The sequence below is a fragment of the Heptranchias perlo genome, chromosome 2, assembly GCF_035084215.1.
Source record: "Heptranchias perlo isolate sHepPer1 chromosome 2, sHepPer1.hap1, whole genome shotgun sequence".
Taxonomy (NCBI): domain Eukaryota; kingdom Metazoa; phylum Chordata; class Chondrichthyes; order Hexanchiformes; family Hexanchidae; genus Heptranchias; species Heptranchias perlo.
Window position 1 is genome coordinate 132,286,794 of NC_090326.1, and position 19,194 is coordinate 132,305,987.

The following is a 19,194-nucleotide window of genomic DNA, read 5'->3' on the forward strand; positions in this document are numbered from 1 at the left end:
CCGCTCCTATTTCTTATGTTTTTATACTAGCGTTTTCCCCGATGAGCCAACTTGTCTAATCCCACTTTCCTGATCTCTCCCTTTAATATTCACAATATCACAAGATACTTAGGGATGGTGAAGGCCATTCGGCCCATCTAACTACATCATTCAGAAAGGCCCTACAATCCCCCACATTTCTGCATCAAATTGTTTCTTAAAGGATTCCAAGGTTTTCACTTCCACTAATCCATTTAAAAATTCAATTAGAAGTCCATTGCAAGTGTGAAGAAGAACTTCCTGATCTGTCCTAAATTTACCTTTTATCATTTTGAACCTGTTTCCCTTATCCTACTCTCACCAATTAACTTAAGATAGTATTTTGGATTTACCTTTTCCTTTAAACCACTTCCTTTGAATTTTCTTTATTTGTTCTGTTTTTTTCACGGAATCCTATGGTTGGTCAAGCATGACCTTCCCTCTAGAAATGTGTGCACACTGCCCCTAAATAACTCTAATTTCATCCTTTACTACAGACTCTAGGGAGTGATTATCCGTCTTGGGCGATGGTGCAAATGGGCGGGATGGCATGTACTGCCTGTCATACTCCTTGCTCGATATTTAGTTCCAGTGAAGTCAATGGAACAGAATATCAAGTGGGCGAATAACAGGCGACCCATGCATACCGCCCTTTTGATAAATTTCTACCCCTAGTAATTTACCAACAACTGACGTAAAACTAACGAGCCTACAATTTCCTGGCTGATTGCTGCCTCATTTTATGAAGTGTGTCGTCATACTTGGACCGTCCAGTTCCCTGGCACAATTTTCTTTTCAACAGAACTTTGGAAAATGGTAGAACCTCCATTATTTCTTCCCTAGCTTCAGTCAGCATCCTTAGATGTAAACCACCAGGTCCTGGTGATTTGTCCAGCTGAAGTTTGAGTAACTTCTTAGGCAACATTTCTCTTTGAAAAGTAACCTCCATTACCTGTTCTACGTAACCTAGTCTCTCTGTTCACCTGTGGAATCCTAGCTTCAAAACACTCCTTTACTGCAATGTACTTGCTTTATGTCCTTTTTATCTCCCATTTAAATATTACCTATTGCAGATCTACAATTCTGTTTGCCAGTTTTCCCTTGCAATCAATCTGGGCAAAGTTCTTTCTCATCTTGCTATAATTAGTTTTTTTTAAAGTTAAGTAACCTTTGTCTTTTACTTTTCTTTTTCCTTTTCTCTTCTTACATTGAGCCAATAGTATATATCATGCTCACTGCATCCCAAATAATCCCCTACTTCTATGTCACCTATTTGCTCTACTTCATTACCCAGATCCATGTTGGAGTAGCACTAATGCTGCATGGATCCCCAACTCAATAAGTGATTTCTTCTCATGCATTGAAGGCAAAGAGTCACTGGCAGCAAACGTAAACAACTGCCAGTCCGAACACTATGGGCCCCCATTTTATTCTGGCCCTGGACTGGCTCTCACAGCAGTTTTCACCTTACTGGACTGTGCGGACTTCCTCCTGCTATCGAGAAAGGACTGTGCACATAAAATTACTTTAAAAAACTTTTAAGCACCATGCAGTTGTTTCAGCTTTGGTGCCAGTGCTCTGAATTCCACACTGCCTTGTGAAGAGCACCATTACCTTTCAAGCCATAGCTAGTAGGCCCACAATAAAAAAAAAGCAGGACATTGTTGGATGAATTTAGTTTCAGGGCTCCTTATCCCCAAACATATTGCATGTGGCTATACATTTAAGACACAAGGAATTGCAGTCCACCAATTAGGAACAATCAGATTTGTTAAACAGACATTTGTTTCAACCACAGGAGGGATCTGTGCGCATTTTCAGTCACTTTGTATGCAAAGAAAGTATTCTATTAATAGTTTATTCAAGCCATTAGACACATACGTTATGTAAATTGGACAGCGCAACTGAAAAATTCTGTTGCTGCTTTTCTCCCAATTTCAAGGTGACATAGAACGTGAATGTATCAAGACATTGTTTCCTTAAACTGTAATGTTACCCAGGGCACCAATTATAGTACCCCACCTATTGCGTCGGCTAACATCAGATAATCTGTCATAGACAAGAAATCAAACCTGAGGCTTCCCAGTCTTTATAAGCTCAGTACCACAACAGACAATGCATCCATGTATGTTTATCGCTTACAGTTCACAGGTTTTAAGATATTTTCTCTGCTGGTTAGATCCTTTTGTGTCTCACACCAATTCCTGACTGAGAGTTGGCTCTGTACCTCCAATTGATGGAACTACCATTGGATGCGGTATAATGTATGCCCATGCTATGGGCAGGAGGATGCTGGCAGTGCACTCACAGAGTTTGGTGAATTGTGCTGTTCATTTATGCTGCTTGTGGAGAGTCCTGGGGCTCGATTTTACCAGCGGGTTTCGTGTGCGTTTCCAGCGGGGGGGCCCCGAAAATCCCGATATCCTGTCACGTGACCGGATCGCGCCACGATCCCGCCCATTTCCGGGTTCGCCGATGACGTGCGGGGGTGCGTGCGCAGCCCCCGCTGGTGGGAATCCCGCAGGCAATTAAAGCCAGCGGGATGCCACTTGAGTGCATTTATTTTGCTTGTTCAGGTCATTAACTGACCTGATTAAGGGACTGTGTGTGATTTTGGAGAAACATGGGACTGTTTCACACACTGGGGGAAACAGTCCGAGTTGAACTGGACGTGTTGCAGCCGTCAGCCTGTGGCAGCTGCAAAGGTCCATTTGACAGGTGTGGGGGGGGAGACCCTGACCCATTGCAGGAGGCCGCTCTGTCACTTGGGACAAAGTGTGGCCTCCACCACCCCCCTCCTGACGGTCAAAGTCACCAACCTGCACACTCACCCCGGGGTCCGGAGACATGTGCCTACCTTGCGGACCCCCTCAGATGTACATATTGCGGATGGGGGCCGCCGTAGCTGCAGTCATGACCTCCTCGGAGGGCGCACAACATCGCCAGCCTCGCCGTCCACCTCTGACACGTGGAGCTCCACAACAGAGTGCTGTGACACATCCACCTGTACAGCAGGAGGGAGGGCTACCGCAGAGAGAGACGCGTCGCAGAGGGCACTACCCTCGCCACAGGGTCCACAGACCGAGGCGCAGCTCCCCGGACCTCTCTGAGCAGCAGTGCACACGGAGGCGCAGATTCACTCGACATGTAGTCATGGACATCTGCAGCCTCTTTCATGCCGAGCTGCTCCTGGCTGGCCCCAGCACCATCTGCTTACCTGTCGCTGCCAAAGTCACCACTGCCCTCCACAACTTCTCCTCCGCATCCTTCCAGGGTGCAGCCGGATACACCGCCGATGTCTCTCAGTCGTCTGCGCGGAAGAGCCCTGCAAATACACCTGCACCTACTCTGCAGTAACACAATGGGTGGCATCAGTGGTGGGTCCTCATAGTGATACCCAGGAGCGGGCATTATTGCACAAAACAGACAGGATTCACGGAGACATGGCAGTGGTGGTGCCAATATAATGTGTGATGTGAGTTGTTCTGAAATTCAATATAGGTAACACACATGACAAACCCTCAAACACCCTTGTGCATCCCCTTCATGCTCACGACACATTTGCCTTACACTTCCTACTGCACACATGTGATGCATGCCCTGTGGCTGCAGCACAGGTGGTGGCAGGTTGAGTGAGGCTGGCCGTGAGGGAGATGCACGAGAGGGTGCGTATGGGATAGAGCCATGAGATTGTATGAGGATTGGGTTGCGTGTTAGTGGCGGGGTGAGTACTCGCGAGGTGAGTAGGTGCAGGTAAGATGAGGATGGGGTTTGAGTGGGTATGAGGGGTGATGTGACAGAGTGGTGTTGGCGGTGCCGAAGGAGATGTGGGGTGGGGGCAGTGTTGTGGCAGACGGAGTGTAGGGGAAAGATTACGTGTTCTCACTGTGGCTGACCTACTGCGGTCATTGGAGCGCCTCCTGCACTGTATGCAGGTGGGCGATATGTTGGTGGTGCAGGTGACCTCCTCTGCCACCTCGAGCCAGGCCTTCTTGGTGGCAGAGGCAGGCCGCTTCCTCCCGCCCGCCGGGTGGAAGAGCTCTGTCCTCCCCCTCCTCCTCACCCCATCTGATGATACCTGGGGTGAGGCATCATTAAACTGGGAGCAGCCTTCCCCCTGGGCTGCTCCATGCTGTAATATGTTCTATTGGTTGCAGCATCTGTCAGTGGAGGACTGCCCCTTTAACTAGAGAGCCTCCAGCTGACAGATCGTACTGCGCATGCGCAGCCCGCCCGACGCGCAGACCAGCAGCGCGGAGCCCGGAAGAGCAGGTAAGTGGATCCAATTAGTGTGTTGCCTGCTACGATCGCGCGGGCAACCCACTAATTTCACCGAGCGTGTTGACCACGCTCCCGAAACCCAACCCGCCGGAAACCCGCAGGCCTGGTAAAATCGGGCCCCTGGTACCTGCTCGCCACCCAATGAGGGCTTAAGCCAGCACTTGTCTGCGCCTAATGACCAACTCATGATTATCTTTCTGGGGGAGGAGAAGTTAATGCGGTCTCTTTGACGTCGTGGTGGTTCCAAGATGGCAATGCATATTCAGAATGATGTCAATCCTTTGTGGAAGATTTGATAATTCGATATATGAACCAAGAAATTCTGCAGTATTCCAGGACACTATAGACGATTGACCAGCTATCTTGGCTCATTGGTGGATCTTTCACTGCTGGTGAAATTATTCCTACTTGCATCAGATAACCCTGAAAGTGATGTTCTGAAAGTTAGGGACTTTTGCCCACCAAGCAGCAGAACCTCACCAGTGTTTTGCATGCTGGGTTGCTGCAATGTTTTAGCGGGTTAATTCCAGCATTTATTCTGTGCACACCATTACCATTACCACCACCACTACTAATACTAATGCTGCTACTACTACTACTATTACTACTACTGCTTCTACTACTATTATTACTACAACTTGCATTTATATAGTGTCTCTAATGTAGAAAAACGTCGCAAGGCACCTCAATGGAGGTCTCTAAGCCTTGGCTCTACTGACCTGTGCCTAAGTTCTTTGGACTTGGTAATTAGACTGTGTCCCTATGGGGAGAGAGAATGCACTCTGGAGCAGGCAAACAAAAATCTCCCTATGTGGATTTCTCAGTAACTTAGTTTGGAATCTTTTAACAGGTTGATGGGTTTCCCTACATCACCCTATGGGTGACTTAAAAAAAAGTCAGTAAGATTAAGTAATTTAGTTGAATATAATAGTAAATTTAAACTAATAAAAGGGATGGGGAGGGTTCAGGTAAGGATAATTTTATGATTCTAAAAAGAAAAGCCAAGGCTGAAAAGCAGAGTAGCGATTTGGGTAAAAACAAGCAGAGTGCGTCAGGAAGGGACAGAGAGTTTAACAAAGGTAATAGGGCATTAGTGACTAATGTCACATCAGGGAAAAAAGTAAAAAGTTAAAATTAAAGGCGTTGTATCTGAATGCATGAAGCATTCATAACAAGATAGATGAATTAATGGCACAAATAGAGATAAATGGGTTTGATCTAGTAACCGTTACTGAGACGTGGTTGCACGGTGACCAAGGTTGGGAACTAAATATTCCTGGATACTTGACTTTTAGAAAAGATAGGCAAAATGGAAAAGGAGGGAGGACAGCCGTGATAATAAAGTATGAGGTAAAGGCAGCAGTGAGAGAGGATTTTAGCTTAGAAAATCAGGATGTAGAATCAGTATGGGTGGAGCTAAGAAATAACAAGGGGCAGAAAACACTGTTGAGAGTAGTTTACAGGCCCCCTGACAGTATTTATAGTGTTGGACAGAGTATAAATCAGGAAATTAGAGGAGCATGTAACAAGCTTAATGCAATAATCATGGGGCACTATAATCTTCATATAGACTAAGTAAACCAAATAGGGAGAAGTAGTTTGGAGGACGAGTTCATGGAACGCATCTAAAACAGTTTTCTAGAACAATATGTCGAGGAACTAACCAGGGATCATGCTATTTTAGATCTAGTATTCTGCAATGAGACAGGATGAATTAGTGATCTTATAATAATGGATCCTCTGGGGAAGAGTGATCATAATACGACAGAATTTCATATTGAGTTTGCGAGTGATGTAGTTAAGTCCGAAACTGGGGTCTTAAATTTAAACAATGCCAATTATGTAGATATGAGGGGCGAGTTGGCTAAGGTAGATTGGGAAATTAGATTAAAAGATATGACAGTAGATAAGCAATGGTGAACATTTAAAGAAATGATACATAATTCCTAGCGAATATACATACCCTTGAGGAATAAAAACTCCACAGGAAAAATGATCCAACCGTGGCTAACTAGAGAAGTGAAGGAAAGTATCAGATTAAAAGAGGCTTACAATGTTGCCAAAAAAGTGTAGTAAGCCTGAGGATTGGGAGGGTTTCAGAAATCAGCAAAGGGTAACCAAGAAATTGATGAAGAGAAAATTGAGTATGAGAGTAAATGAGCAAAAAATATAGAAACAGATTGTAAGAGCTTCTACAAGTATATAAAAAGGAAGAGATTAGCAAAAATAAACATGAGTCCCTTAGAGGCAGAGACAGGAGAAATTATTATGGGGAATAAGGAAATGGCAGAAATGTTGAACAAATATTTTAAATCTGTCTTCACAGTAGAAGACACAAAAAAATACCAGAAATAGTGGGGAGCCTAGGGTCTAATGAGAGGGAGGAACTTAAAGTAATTAAGATTAGTAAAGAAAAAGTTTTAGAAAAATGAATGGGACTAAATGCTGACAAATTCCCTGGACCTGATGGCCTACATCCTAGGGTTTTAAAAGAGGTGACTGTAGAGATAGTAATGCACTGGTTTTGATCTTCCAGAATTCCCTAGATTCTAGAACGGTCCCGATGGATTGGAACGTAGCAAATGTAATGCCACAATTCAAAAAAGGAGGAAGGGAGAAATCAGGGAACTATAGGCCAGTTAGCCTGACATCAGTAGTAGGGAAAATGCTAGAATCTATCATTAAGGACATAGTAACAGGGCACTTTGAAAATCATAATATGATTAGGCAGAGTCAACATGGTTTTATGGAAGGGAAATCATGTTTGACAAATCTGTTAGAGTTTTTTGAGGGTGTAACTAGCAGGATTGATAAGGGGGAACCAGTGGATGTAGTATATTTGGATTTTCAAAAGGCATTTGATAAGGTGCCACACAAGAGGTTGTTACACAAGATTAGGGCTCATGGGGGTAATATATTAGCATAGATTGAAGATCAGTTAACGGACAGAAAACAGAGAGTAGGAATAAACGGGCCATTTTCGGGTGTTCAGGGCACAATTTCAATATTTGCAGATGACACAAAACTTTTAAGTTTCGGGTTGGCAGGTTGTAACTAGTGGAGTACCACAGGGATTGGTGCTTGGGCAATTGCTGCAATTGTAGAGGGCTTTGGTGAGACCACAACTGGAGTACTGTATGCAGTTTTAGTCTCTTTACCCAAAGAGGGATATACTTGCCTTAGCGGCGGTACAACACGTTCTCGGATGAGAGGGTTGTCCTATGAGGAAAGATTGAGTAGAATGGGCCAATAGAGAGAGTATGAGAATAGACTGGCAACTAACATAAAAGGGAATCCAAAAGCCTTCTATAGGCATATAAATAGTAAACGTGTTGTAAGAGGAGGGGTGGAGCTGATTAGGGACCAAAAAGGAGATCTACGCATGGAGGCAGAGGGCATGGCTAAGGTACTAAATGAGTACTTTGCATCTGTCTTTACCAAGGAAGAAGATGCTGCCAATGTCAAAGTAAAAGAGGAGGTAGTTGAGATACTGGATGGGCTAAAAATTAATAAAGAGGAGGTACTAGAAAGGCTGGTTGTACTTAAGTAGATAAGTCACCAGGTCCGGGTGTGATGCATCCTGGGTTGCTGAGGAAGCAAGGGTGGAAATTGCGGAGGTATTGGCCATAATCTTCCAATCGTCCTTACATACAGGGGTGGTGCCAGAGGACTGGAGAATTACAAATGTTACACCCTTGTTCAAAAAAGGGTGTAAGGATAAACCCAGCAACTATAGGGCATTCAGTTTAACCTCGGTGGTGGGAAACTTTTAGAAACGATAATCTGGGTCAAAATTAACAGTCACTTAGACAAGTATGGATTAATTAATGAAAGCCAGCACAGATTTGTTAAACGCAAATCGTGTTTAACTAACTTGATTGAATTTTTTGATGAGATAACAGAGAGGGTTGATGAGGGCAATGTGGTTGATGTGGTGTATATGGACTTCCAAAAGGCATATGATAAAGTGCCACATAATAGGCTTGTCAGCAAAGTTGAAGCCCATGGAATAAAAGGGGCAGTGGTAGCATGGGTGCAAAATTGCACATTAAGTATCAGGAAACAGAGAGTAGTGATGAACGGTAGTTTTTGGACTGGAGGGAGGTGTACAGTGGTGTTCCCCAGGGGTCAGTATTAGGACCACTGCTTTTCTTGATATATATATTAATGACTTGGACTTGGGTGTTCAGGGCATAATTTCAATATTTGCAGATGACAAAACGTTTAAGTGTAGTGAACAGTGAGGAGGATAGTGATCAACTTCAAAAGGACATGGACAAGCTGGTGGAATGGGCAGACACGTGGCAGATGAAATTTAATGCAGAGAAGTGCAAAGTGATATGTTTTGGTAGGAAGAACAAGCAATATTATCTAAAAGGTACAATTCTAAAGGGGGTGCAGGAAGAGAGAGATCTGGGGGTATATGTGCACAAACTGCTGAAGGTGGCAGGCAGGTTGAGAAAGCGGTTAAAAAAGCATTTGGGATCCTGGGCTTTATAAATAGAGGCATAGAGTACAGAAGCAAGGAAGTTATTTTGAACCTTTATAGAACACTGGTTCGGCCACAACTTGAGTATTGTATCCAATTCTGGGCCCCACACTTCAGGAAGGATGTGAAGGCCTCGGAGAGGGTGCATAAAAGATGTACTAGAATGGTTCCAGGGATGAGGGACTTCAGTTACATATATAGCTGGAGTTGTTCTCCTTAGAGCAGAGAAGGTTGAGAGGAGATTTTGATAGAGGTGTTCAAAATCATGAGGGATCTAGACAGAGGAGATAGGGAGAAACTGTTCCCATTGGTAGTAGGGTCGAGAACCAGAGGACACAGATTTAAGTTAATTGCCAAAAGAACCAAAGGCGACATGAGGAAAAGCTTTTTTACGCAGCGAGTGGTTATGATCTCAAATGCACTGCCTGAAAGGGTGGTGGAGGCGGATACAATCGTGACTATCAAAAGGGAATTGGATAAGTACTTGAAGGGAAAAAATTTGCAGGGCTACCGTGAAAGGGTGGGGGAGTGGGACTAGCTGGATTGCTCTTGCAGAGAACCAGCACAGGCTCGATGGGCTGAATGGCCTCCTTCTATGCTGTAACCATACTATGATTCTATACTCTCTGGAGTTTAGAAGAATAAGAGGTGATCTCATTGAAACATATAAGATTCTGTGAGGGCTTGACAAGGTAGGTGCTGAGAGGTTGTTTCCCCTGGCTGGAGAGACTAGAACTAGAGGACATAGACTTAGGATGAGAGTTTGGACATTTAGGACTGAGATGAGGAGGAATTTCTTCACTCAGAGGGTCGTGAATATTTGGAATTCTGTGCCCCAGACTGCTAATGATGCTCAGTCGTTGAGTATATTCAAGGCTAAGATAGATAGATTTTTGGACTGTAAGGGAATCAAGGGATATGGGGATCAGGCAGGAAAGTGGAGTTGAGGTCGAAGATCGGCCATGATCTTATTGAATGGCAGAGTAGGCTCGAGGGGCCGTATGACCTACCTCTGCTCCTATTTCTTATGTTCTTATGTTCTTAACTTTTGTGGCCTCTTCATCTTCCCAGTGAGTTCTGACTGGCATTTGCCTGGCGTAAAAGCCAAGGCGGCTTCCCCACTCAGGCCCAAGTTAAAATTGCAGTCAAGGCCCAATGATATCATCAGACCGAATCTGCATATTTAAAGAAGGACCCCAGCAATTTTAGGTGGTGGCTCAGATGCCCATGTCTCTCCGCTTTTTAAGAAAGGAGGGAGAAGGAAACCAGGGAATTATAGACCAGTTAGCCTAACATCTGTTGTGGGGAAAATGCTGGAGTCTATAATTAAGGATAGGGTGACTGAACACCTCAAGAATTTTCAGTTAATCAGAGAGAGTCAGCATGGATTTGTGAAAGGTAGGTCGTGCCTGACAAACCAGATTGAATTTTTTGAAGAGGTGACTGAAGTAGTGGACAGGGGAATGTCAATGGATGTTATTTATATGGACTTCCAGAAGGCATTTGATAAAGTCCCACATAAGAGACTGTTAGCTAAGATAGAAGCCCATGGAATCGAGGGAAAAGTACGGACTTGGTTAGGAAGTTGGCTGAGCGAAAGGCGACAGAGAGTAGGGATAATGGGTAGGTACTCACATTGGCAGGATGTGACTAGTGGAGTCCCGCAGGGATCTGTCTTGGGGCCTCAATTATTCACAATATTTATTAACGACTTGGATGAAGGCATAGAAAGTCTCATATCTAAGTTTGCCGATGACACAAAGATTGGTGGCATTGTAAGCAGTGTAGATGAAAACATAAAATTACAAAGGGATATTGATAGATTAGGTGAATGGGCAAAACTGTGGCAAATGGAATTCAATGTAGGCAAATGTGAGGTCATCCACTTTGGATCAAAAAAGGATAGCTGGGTACTTTCTAAATGGTAAAAAGTTAAAAACAGTGGATGTCCAAAGGGACCTAGGGGTTCAGGCACATAGATCTTTGAAGTGTCATGAACAAGTGCAGAAAATAATCAATAAGGCTAATGGAATGCTGGCCTTTATATCTAGAGGACTAGAGTGCAAGGGGGCAGAAGTTATGCTGCAGCTATACAAAACCCTGGTTAGACCGCACCTGGAGTACTGTGAGCAGTTCTGGGCACCGCACCTTCGGAAGGACATATTGGCCTTGGAGGGAGTGCAGCGTAGGTTTACTAGAATGATACCCGGACTTCAAGGGTTAAGTTATGAGGAGAGATTACACAAATTGGGGTTGTATTCTCTAAAGTTTAGAAGGTTAAGGGGTGATCTGATCGAAGTTTATAAGATATTAAGGGGAACAGATAGGGTGGATAGAGAGGAACTATTTCCGTTGGGGATTCTAGGAGTAGGGGGCACAGTCTGAACATTACAGCCAGACCTTTCAGGAGTGAGATTAGAAAACATTTCTACACACAAAGGGTGGTAGAAGTTTGGAACTCTCTTTCGCAAACGGCAATTGATACTAGCTCAATTGCTGAATTTAAATCTGAGATAGATAGCTTTTTGGCAACCAAAGATATTAAGGGATATGGGCCAAAGGCAGTATATGGAGTTAGATCACAGATCAGCTATGATCTTATCAAATGGCGGAGCAGGCATGAGGGGCTGAATGGCCTACACCTGTTCCTGTTCCTATGTTCCCATCCAGAAGCCTGAATGAAAATTGTGATTTTCATTCAGTTAAAAGTGGGACCCAGGCAGTTTTTTGTCAGGTAAGTAACCCGGTGCATTCAACTTCCCATCTGCCTGGTTTCCGCCAGGTAGGGAGGGTCGAAATCGCTCCCATTTTGTTTGATTTATAGTTAACTGGAACTGTGGTTTAGATAAGTCATGTTAATAAAGGAGAAACGGCTCGCATCTCAACCAGACAAGGTTAGAGAACCTAGCTACTAATGTAGGATTGAGGCTCATTGAAGCTCGATATGAGAGGGGAGGGACTAAGTCTTTAAATATAGAAAAGCAGAGTTTGGAGGGTTTTCATGAGGAACTTAGAATTATAATAAGGAAAAGTAAATATATGCAACGTACAAGAGATTAAAATCGCACTCCACGATGTTAGTAGCAAATGTTAATGTATTCATATGAAATTCTTTTGCCCACTTGTTTAACAAAGGCTTTAACCCCTTTATTTTAATTAACTGGGAAAGATCGCTGTTGCAGAAAAATGGAACACTTTGAAAACTAAAATAATGGGATGGAAGATAAGTACATGTATCCAAGAAAAATGGTGCTTAAGATGGTGCAACCTTATTAAAGTGGGTAAAATATTAAATACAGATAAGATAAATACAATATCTACACTTCTGAAACTGTCCATAACTTGCTCAGTCTTTAAGTACTCTTGAGTACTGCAGTTCAGTCTCACTCCAATAGAATGATGTGCTTTTCACCTGTGATTTTTCTTTCTAAAAGTTATACAAATTGAATGTCGATTTCCCTGAGTTGTCCACTAATAGAATTCAATTCCAAGTTTCTTTCAAGCGCCGTGACCTTGGAAAGGCACATTGATCCCCCTTGTGACTGAAATAACTATTTAAACAAGATATTTTTCCCTATATATTTTCCAACAATGAGATGTTAGAGATTATTTCCCTCTAATTTTGAGCTGCTGACATCCAGATGCCTCTTGCGTGTTGCACGTGATGACACGCACACAAGCTGTTCTCCATTACTGAAGGCCCCCTCACCACAGCAGTTCCGATGTCCATGGCAGGCCCACACTTGGCCCACTCCAGATTGCGGCCCCCTCCCCCCGATTGCGCCCCTGAAAATGTCCAAAATCGGGAGAGATGTATAACGGGTGGCTGATGCGATATCGCCCGTTTTACACTATCGCCCAAAGTCAAAATTAGCCCCCAACGTCTGTTTTGTACAGACTCAGCTCTTATCAGCTCTGTGCTGTGTCATGTTACTTTAGGATCAATCGCTTGGGAATCAGAGTTGGACCAGCACCCAGGAGCATTTTGTTCCCTGAATACACACACTGCAACTGCTTTTATTAATGAGAAATCAAATTCAGTCTCCAAGAATAAACAAGTACCAGCTACACTCAGAGCATGTTTTTTTTCTTTCACATACTCTGCTGGTGTTTATCCCTGGAAAAGATATTACATCACTTCCTCACCTCCACATTCTTTCATTAAAAGATAAGGGTGCACAAGAGCTATCTTCCTTTATCTGGAGGTAGCGTTGGGTTAGCGGACTGTGGTGACTGGAGCTGGAGCTGATTTCTCTTCCCTCTTGCATTCGCTTGTGCTCCTTCTATGGGATATGCTGTGGAGTAGGTAAGGAGGAATTTGAAAGTTAAGGCCTCCACAATGGGGTGGGGGGTGGGTGGTGGTGGGGTCCAGATTCCTTCGTACTTTCCCAATCCTAAGCAGACATCATATCTTACCACATAAATTGAGCACTCCCATGCTCCCACTGCTGAACCATGCTCAAAGGGATCGTGGGTCAGAGATTGTGCTACAACATTTAAGATCCTTTCGAACATGGCTCAAAGCTGGGAGTGATGAACGTTCCCTTACATGCTCTACCTGGTGTATGTCCCACAGGCCCTTAATCCACATGCTTGGGAGGAGAGGAGGCAGGAGCTTTGCTGTGGTAGGAGTCTACATTTTCTCACTCCGCATATTTTTTTTTTTATTCGTTCATAGGATGTGGGCGTCGCTGACGAGGCCAGCATTTATTGCCCATCCCTAATTGCCCTCGAGAAGGTGGTGGTGAGCCGCCTTCTTGAACCGCTGCAGTCCGTGTGGTGACGGTTCTCCCACAGTGCTGTTAGGAAGGGAGTTCCAGGATTTTGACCCAGCGACGATGAAGGAACGGCGATATATTTCCAAGTCGGGATGGTGTGTGACTTGGAGGGGAACGTGCAGGTGGTGTTGTTCCCATGCGCCTGCTGCTCTTGTCCTTCTAGGTGGTAGAGGTCGCGGGTTTGGGAGGTGCTGTCGAAGAAGCCTTGGCGAGTTGCTGCAGTGCATCCTGTGGATGGTGCACACTGCAGCCACAGTGCGCCGGTGGTGAAGGGAGTGAATGTTTAGGGTAGTGGATGGGGTGCCAATCAAGCGGGCTGCTTTATCTTGGATGGTGTCGAGCTTCTTGAGTGTTGTTGGAGCTGCACTCATCCAAGCAAGTGGAGAGTATTCCATCACACTCCTGACTTGTGCCTTGTAGATGGTGGAAAGGCTTTGGGGAGTCAGGAGGTGAGTCACTCGCCGCAGAATACCCAGCCTCTGACCTGCTCTCGTAGCCACAGTATTTATATGGCTGGTCCAGTTCAGTTTCTGGTCAATGGTGACCCCCAGGATGTTGATGGGGGATTCGGCGATGGTAATGCCGTTGAATGTCAAGGGGAGGTGGTTAGACTCTCTCTTGTTGGAGATGGTCATTGCCTGGCACTTATCTGGCGCGAATGTTACTTGCCACTTATGAGCCCAAGCCTGGATGTTGTCCAGGTCTTGCTGCATGCGGGCTCGGACTGCTTCATTATCTGAGGGGTTGCGAATGGAACTGAACACTGTGCAGTCATCAGCGAACATCCCCATTTCTGACCTTATGATGGAGGGAAGGTCATTGATGAAGCAGCTGAAGATGGTTGGGCCTAGGGCCTGGGTCTTTCGATCCCATGAGGACAAATCCACATTATTTAAGCCAAACAAGAGTCAGTATTGCACTTCATTATGTCTTCTGGAATATAGTAGAGCATCCATCCCCTGATGAATACGCGTGTGAGATGGATTAGGGGTTACTGAAGTGACACGACTGTTGTTATTTGATAAATGTAAACTGTTAGATAGAAGATCTTCAGGCTCACTGCACTTTGTAAACCTTTCAGCAGTTCTTGTGAAGTTCTCGCTGAGCTGCAGACTTATTTTATCAGATGTGAGCAGTGTACTCTGTTACCCTCCTCACACTCAGATAACACTCTCTACATTAGCCGATACTGCAGTTTAATCTCCCACTGTTCTTTCCTATTTAATTTGAATGATTTATTCTCCTCTAATTATTTTAATATTTATATTTTGAATATGTTTATCTTTCTCTCCTCGTTCGTGCTAACTTTTTCTACCCATTAAATTCTGTGGAGCTGTACCCCAGTTAGTACCTACAAGAAAGGCGAGAAGCAAAGTGGGAGAAATAAAGAAAAATTGTGTGGCAAGGCCGACTGCCGCGTTCCTGCCCTGACCTCTATTTCCCTTCCCCTGCCTCTGCTAGGACACATTGGGCAGGATTTTGACCCCGAGCCGGGAAGGAGGCGGGGGGGAGGGGGTCAAATTGCGGACGGGAAAACCGGAAGTACGAGTTTCCCGGACGTCCTTATGATTTTGACGTAAGGGCGTCTTTTATTTTTTGTCGGTTTGCCGGTCCGACTGACTGGCCTGAGTGATAGGCTGGCCTCAGACGGACAGGAAAGCAGCCAGGGAGAGGACGTCTTCAGGTAAGTCTTCAGGCAAGTCTTTGATTGTATGGATAGTTGAGGGGTGTGGGGGACATGGGTGGGCACGGGGGCACCAGTGGCCATGGGGGTCACGTGGGGGAGTCAATCATGGGGGGACAGATCGGAAGTCAGTCACGGGGGGAGGAGATGTTGGGATCGGCAGTCATCGCAGGGATCTGCGATCATTGTGGGGCGGTTGGACATCGGTGGCGGGGGGGTCCACGATCGTTGGGGGGGTCATTGCAGGTAGACTTGTTGGGCCTGGGGGAAGCACTCCTGCTCCTCTGGGCCCACAAGCTGTGCCAGAAAGGCACCTACCTGTTAGTTTCAGGCCTTCTCGCCTTCTTTCGCGTGGCGTGAAAGAGAAGCCCCGGGAATCCCGGCCCCCAGGGGTTGAAATCGGAAATTCTGCATAAATGGAGGCCCGCAGCCTCCTTGAAAGGTTTTATTCACCAACCCGCCTCTTGGGAGCTGGTTGATCGCCCGCCCCTCGTCCTGCCTCCGTGAAAACCGGAAGTGGGCGGGTTGGAGGCGGTTGGGGAGAAGGTTTGAAATGGTTTCGATTTGGAATGCTCCCCCCACCCCCAACCCATCCGTTTTTCAATGTTGAAATCGTGCCCATTATTTTGGGGAGCCAGAGTTTTTTTTATTCGTTCATGGGATGTGGGCGTCGTTGGCGAGGCCGGCATTTATTGCCCATCCCTAATTGCCCTTGAGAAGGTGGTGGTGAGCCGCCTTCTTGAACCGCTGCAGTCCATGTGGTGACGGTTCTCCCACAGTGCTGTTAGGAAGGGAGTCCAGCAAGCTGCCTCATTTCCTTGCCTTCCACCACTGATTCCTTCCACCCCTGGGTCCACCAGGAGAGGCGCTGCAGTAGTCCATGGAGCAACAGTAACTGGTCTGCAGATGTCCTTTTTGGCAGTGGGCCCTGTAGTAGGCATGTCTACCCCCCCTCCCCCCACCCATTATGTCTCAGACCTTTTTAGGTTTCCTTGATCATTAGGGCTTTTCTGACCCCTTGAAATGGTCCCACCTCTTCGGGGCAGTGTTGGGCTCCTGCTTGCTGGTGGGAATCCCACCGAGAGCCTGCCCAGTATGACTAATGAACCCTGACCCCATTGTGGAGTTATGATTGTGGGCAGAAGTCCCTCCCTCACCCTCTTCTGGTGAGAAGAAGAAAATCCAGGCCCAAGTCTTGGATGAGCCAAAACTTCCTCCAATTAAACGCTGGCAAGACTGGAGTTATTCTGTTCCCTTCACAGCAGAAACACAAGACCCTCACCCCCAATTCCATCCCCTTCCCTGTCTGTTCACTCAAGCTAAACCTGACAGAGTGTAAAATCAGTGACCTCTTCGACCTTGAGCTGGGCTTCAAAACCCACAACAAGTACATCACCAAGACCCTAACACATTGAATTAAAAATCCCCGTTCTCGTTTATAAATTCCTCCATGGCCTCACTCTACCCAACCCCGCAAGTCGCTTCATCCCCACGTTCCGTGTCACACCTCTTAGTGTGGTCCTCCAATTGCCCTCCTCAGCACCCTACAATTGGGGCAGAGCCTTCAGCCATTAGAGCCACACATTCTGGAATTTTTCTCATAGCCCCTCTTCCTTGATACCTTTCTTCACCTTCAAATAGAATCATGGACTGATGCAGCACAGAAGGAGGCCATTCGGCCCATCATGACTGTGCTGGCTCTTTGGAAGAGCTATCCCATTAGTCCCACTCCCCTGCTCTTTCCCTATAGCCCTGCAAATGTTTTACCCTTCAAGTATTTATCCAATTCCCTTTTGAAAGTTATTACTGAATCAGCTTCCACCACCCCTTCAGGCAGTGCATTCCAGATCATTACATTTCACTGCGTAAATGTTTTTTTCCTCATGTCGCCTCTTTTTTTTGCCAGTTACCTTAAATCTGTGTCCTCTGGTTACCGACCCTCTGCCACTGGAAACAGTTTCACCTTATTTACCCTATCAAAACCCTTCATGATTTTGAACACCTCTCCCCTGAACCTTCTCTGCTCTATGGAGAACAGCCCCTGTTTCTCCAGTCTCTCCACGTGACTGAAATCCCTCATCCCTAATACCATTCTAGTAAATCTCCTCTGCACCTTCTCAAAGGCTTTGACATTCTTCCTAAAGTGTGATGGCCAAAATTGGATACAATACTCCAGCTGGGGCCTAACCAATGTTTTATAAAGGTTTAGCATAATTTATAAAGTTATCCTCTTTGACTGTGTATACAGTCACTTCCTCTAATCCTCTCCCACTTCCTGCTTAGGTTTTGGTAAACATCCCCATCTTCCCGCCCTCTGTAAAGTGCCATGGGACTACGTTGATGTTAATTGTTGTTTTAAACAATCTTTATTTATCCACTAGAAAGTAATATGCTCCATGCTAATGTTATATTTTATATATTATGAATTATCATCAGGTTTACATATGAGATCGCACCAGTGTTTGTCCTGTTGGAATACATCACCTTGAAGAAAATGAGGGAAATGATTGGCTGGCCAGGAGGATGTGGAGACGGAATATTCTCACCTGGTATATGACCCTTAAAGGTCTCTCTGGGACTCAGAGTTCTCTAGCGCAGTTGAATTAAGAATAATAATATCCATGGAATGGTGTGTCATCTGGTCACTGTGTTAAAAAGGAAAAAAGGGCTAGACTTTTATATAACCAGTCTCTTCCAAACCATCGCACAAAGTAAAAGGGACAGGAATCTAGGTGGGAATTTCTTGAATTGTATCCACTGTTTTTAAATAGATGAGAGAAGTTAATCATGTCAACTGGATTGAACATAGAAAAATTTGATAAATCATTTCTCAACATTTCTAATCTCAACTAAACATTTAGGCCTGGAATTTCCTCATGATTTTTGGTGCAACAATGGTGTAAGAGCCGCGATGCACCGGGTTTTACCGAGGAAATAAACCAATGTAAGTCATTAACATACGCCAGAACCTCAGTCTGCGTGAACTTCTTCGATTGTTTGCGCCGCTCCCAGGTAACATCCGCCGAAGCCACCCTTAGCTCATTAACATGGCTCCATCCCAATGAAAAAGACCAGTTCTCAACGGGTGTAAATTTAAGCCCAAAATTTTAGGTGCAGCAGGTCTCGAAGACACTATTTCTGGTATTGTAAAACGATTTTAAAAAATATTTCCATACTGAGACCTGCACTGTATTTTCTATCATTCTGAATGCTTTTGATAGCTTCAGGATCCATTACATTAAAAAGAAAAAAGCCTCTGCAATTGCATTTTCTTAAACATGCTGTGCTTAATGTGCATTAGTGATGGTTTGATGGCTTCAAACTTTAAAAGTTTCACAACACCAATAAGATAATGAGGGGCTTAAAGAAGGAAGATGGCATATGTTCCACACTTTCACTGGGCCCCAATTGTTTATACTGAATTCTTCTTGTATTACGCCAGTTTTTATGTTCTGGCGTATGTCAATGAGATTGTCAGGAAATTTTGGCGTGAGTTACCATCAGCAAGATCAGCATTGAAATCGGCGTAATATTGGGGTAAGTCAGATCGAGGAAATTCCGGTCCTTAGCAATTAATTTAGCTGTTCATTTTTTTACCACAACAAGCAGCCTTTTTCTGTTGGCAAATCTGTTTGTTTCTTTGCATATTCCTCAATCTTACTGACTAAAAAATAAATAATCCCCCTTGTCCCATCAAAATACACAAACCAGTAAATTACACATTTACACACCCAAACTATTCTGCAGCAAATTTCATGTAATTAGGTTCAATGATGCTTAACCTTTCACAAACGACCCAGTTGCTTTCACTGTTCAGTTCCATTTCATTGAGAGTAATCTGAAGGCAAGCCACAAGAGGCATTCAAACACCCCCAAATTTCAGTCTGGCTATTAGATTCAGCACTTGATGAAAACAGACTGCTCCATCTTGCTGGGGAGAGGGT

At 44.9% G+C, this 19,194-nt stretch overlaps 1 protein-coding gene across 1 annotated transcript in view; it reads left to right on the top strand.

Annotated features, from left to right (window-relative positions):
• Positions 1–19,194, top strand: part of gad2 (glutamate decarboxylase 2) — a 117,933-nt gene that overhangs the window by 50,400 nt on the left and 48,339 nt on the right. The window contains exon 6 of the mRNA XM_067999087.1: positions 17,687–17,799. Within this exon, the coding sequence (XP_067855188.1) occupies positions 17,687–17,799 (113 nt within the window). The remainder of the gene's footprint in view (positions 1–17,686; positions 17,800–19,194) is intronic.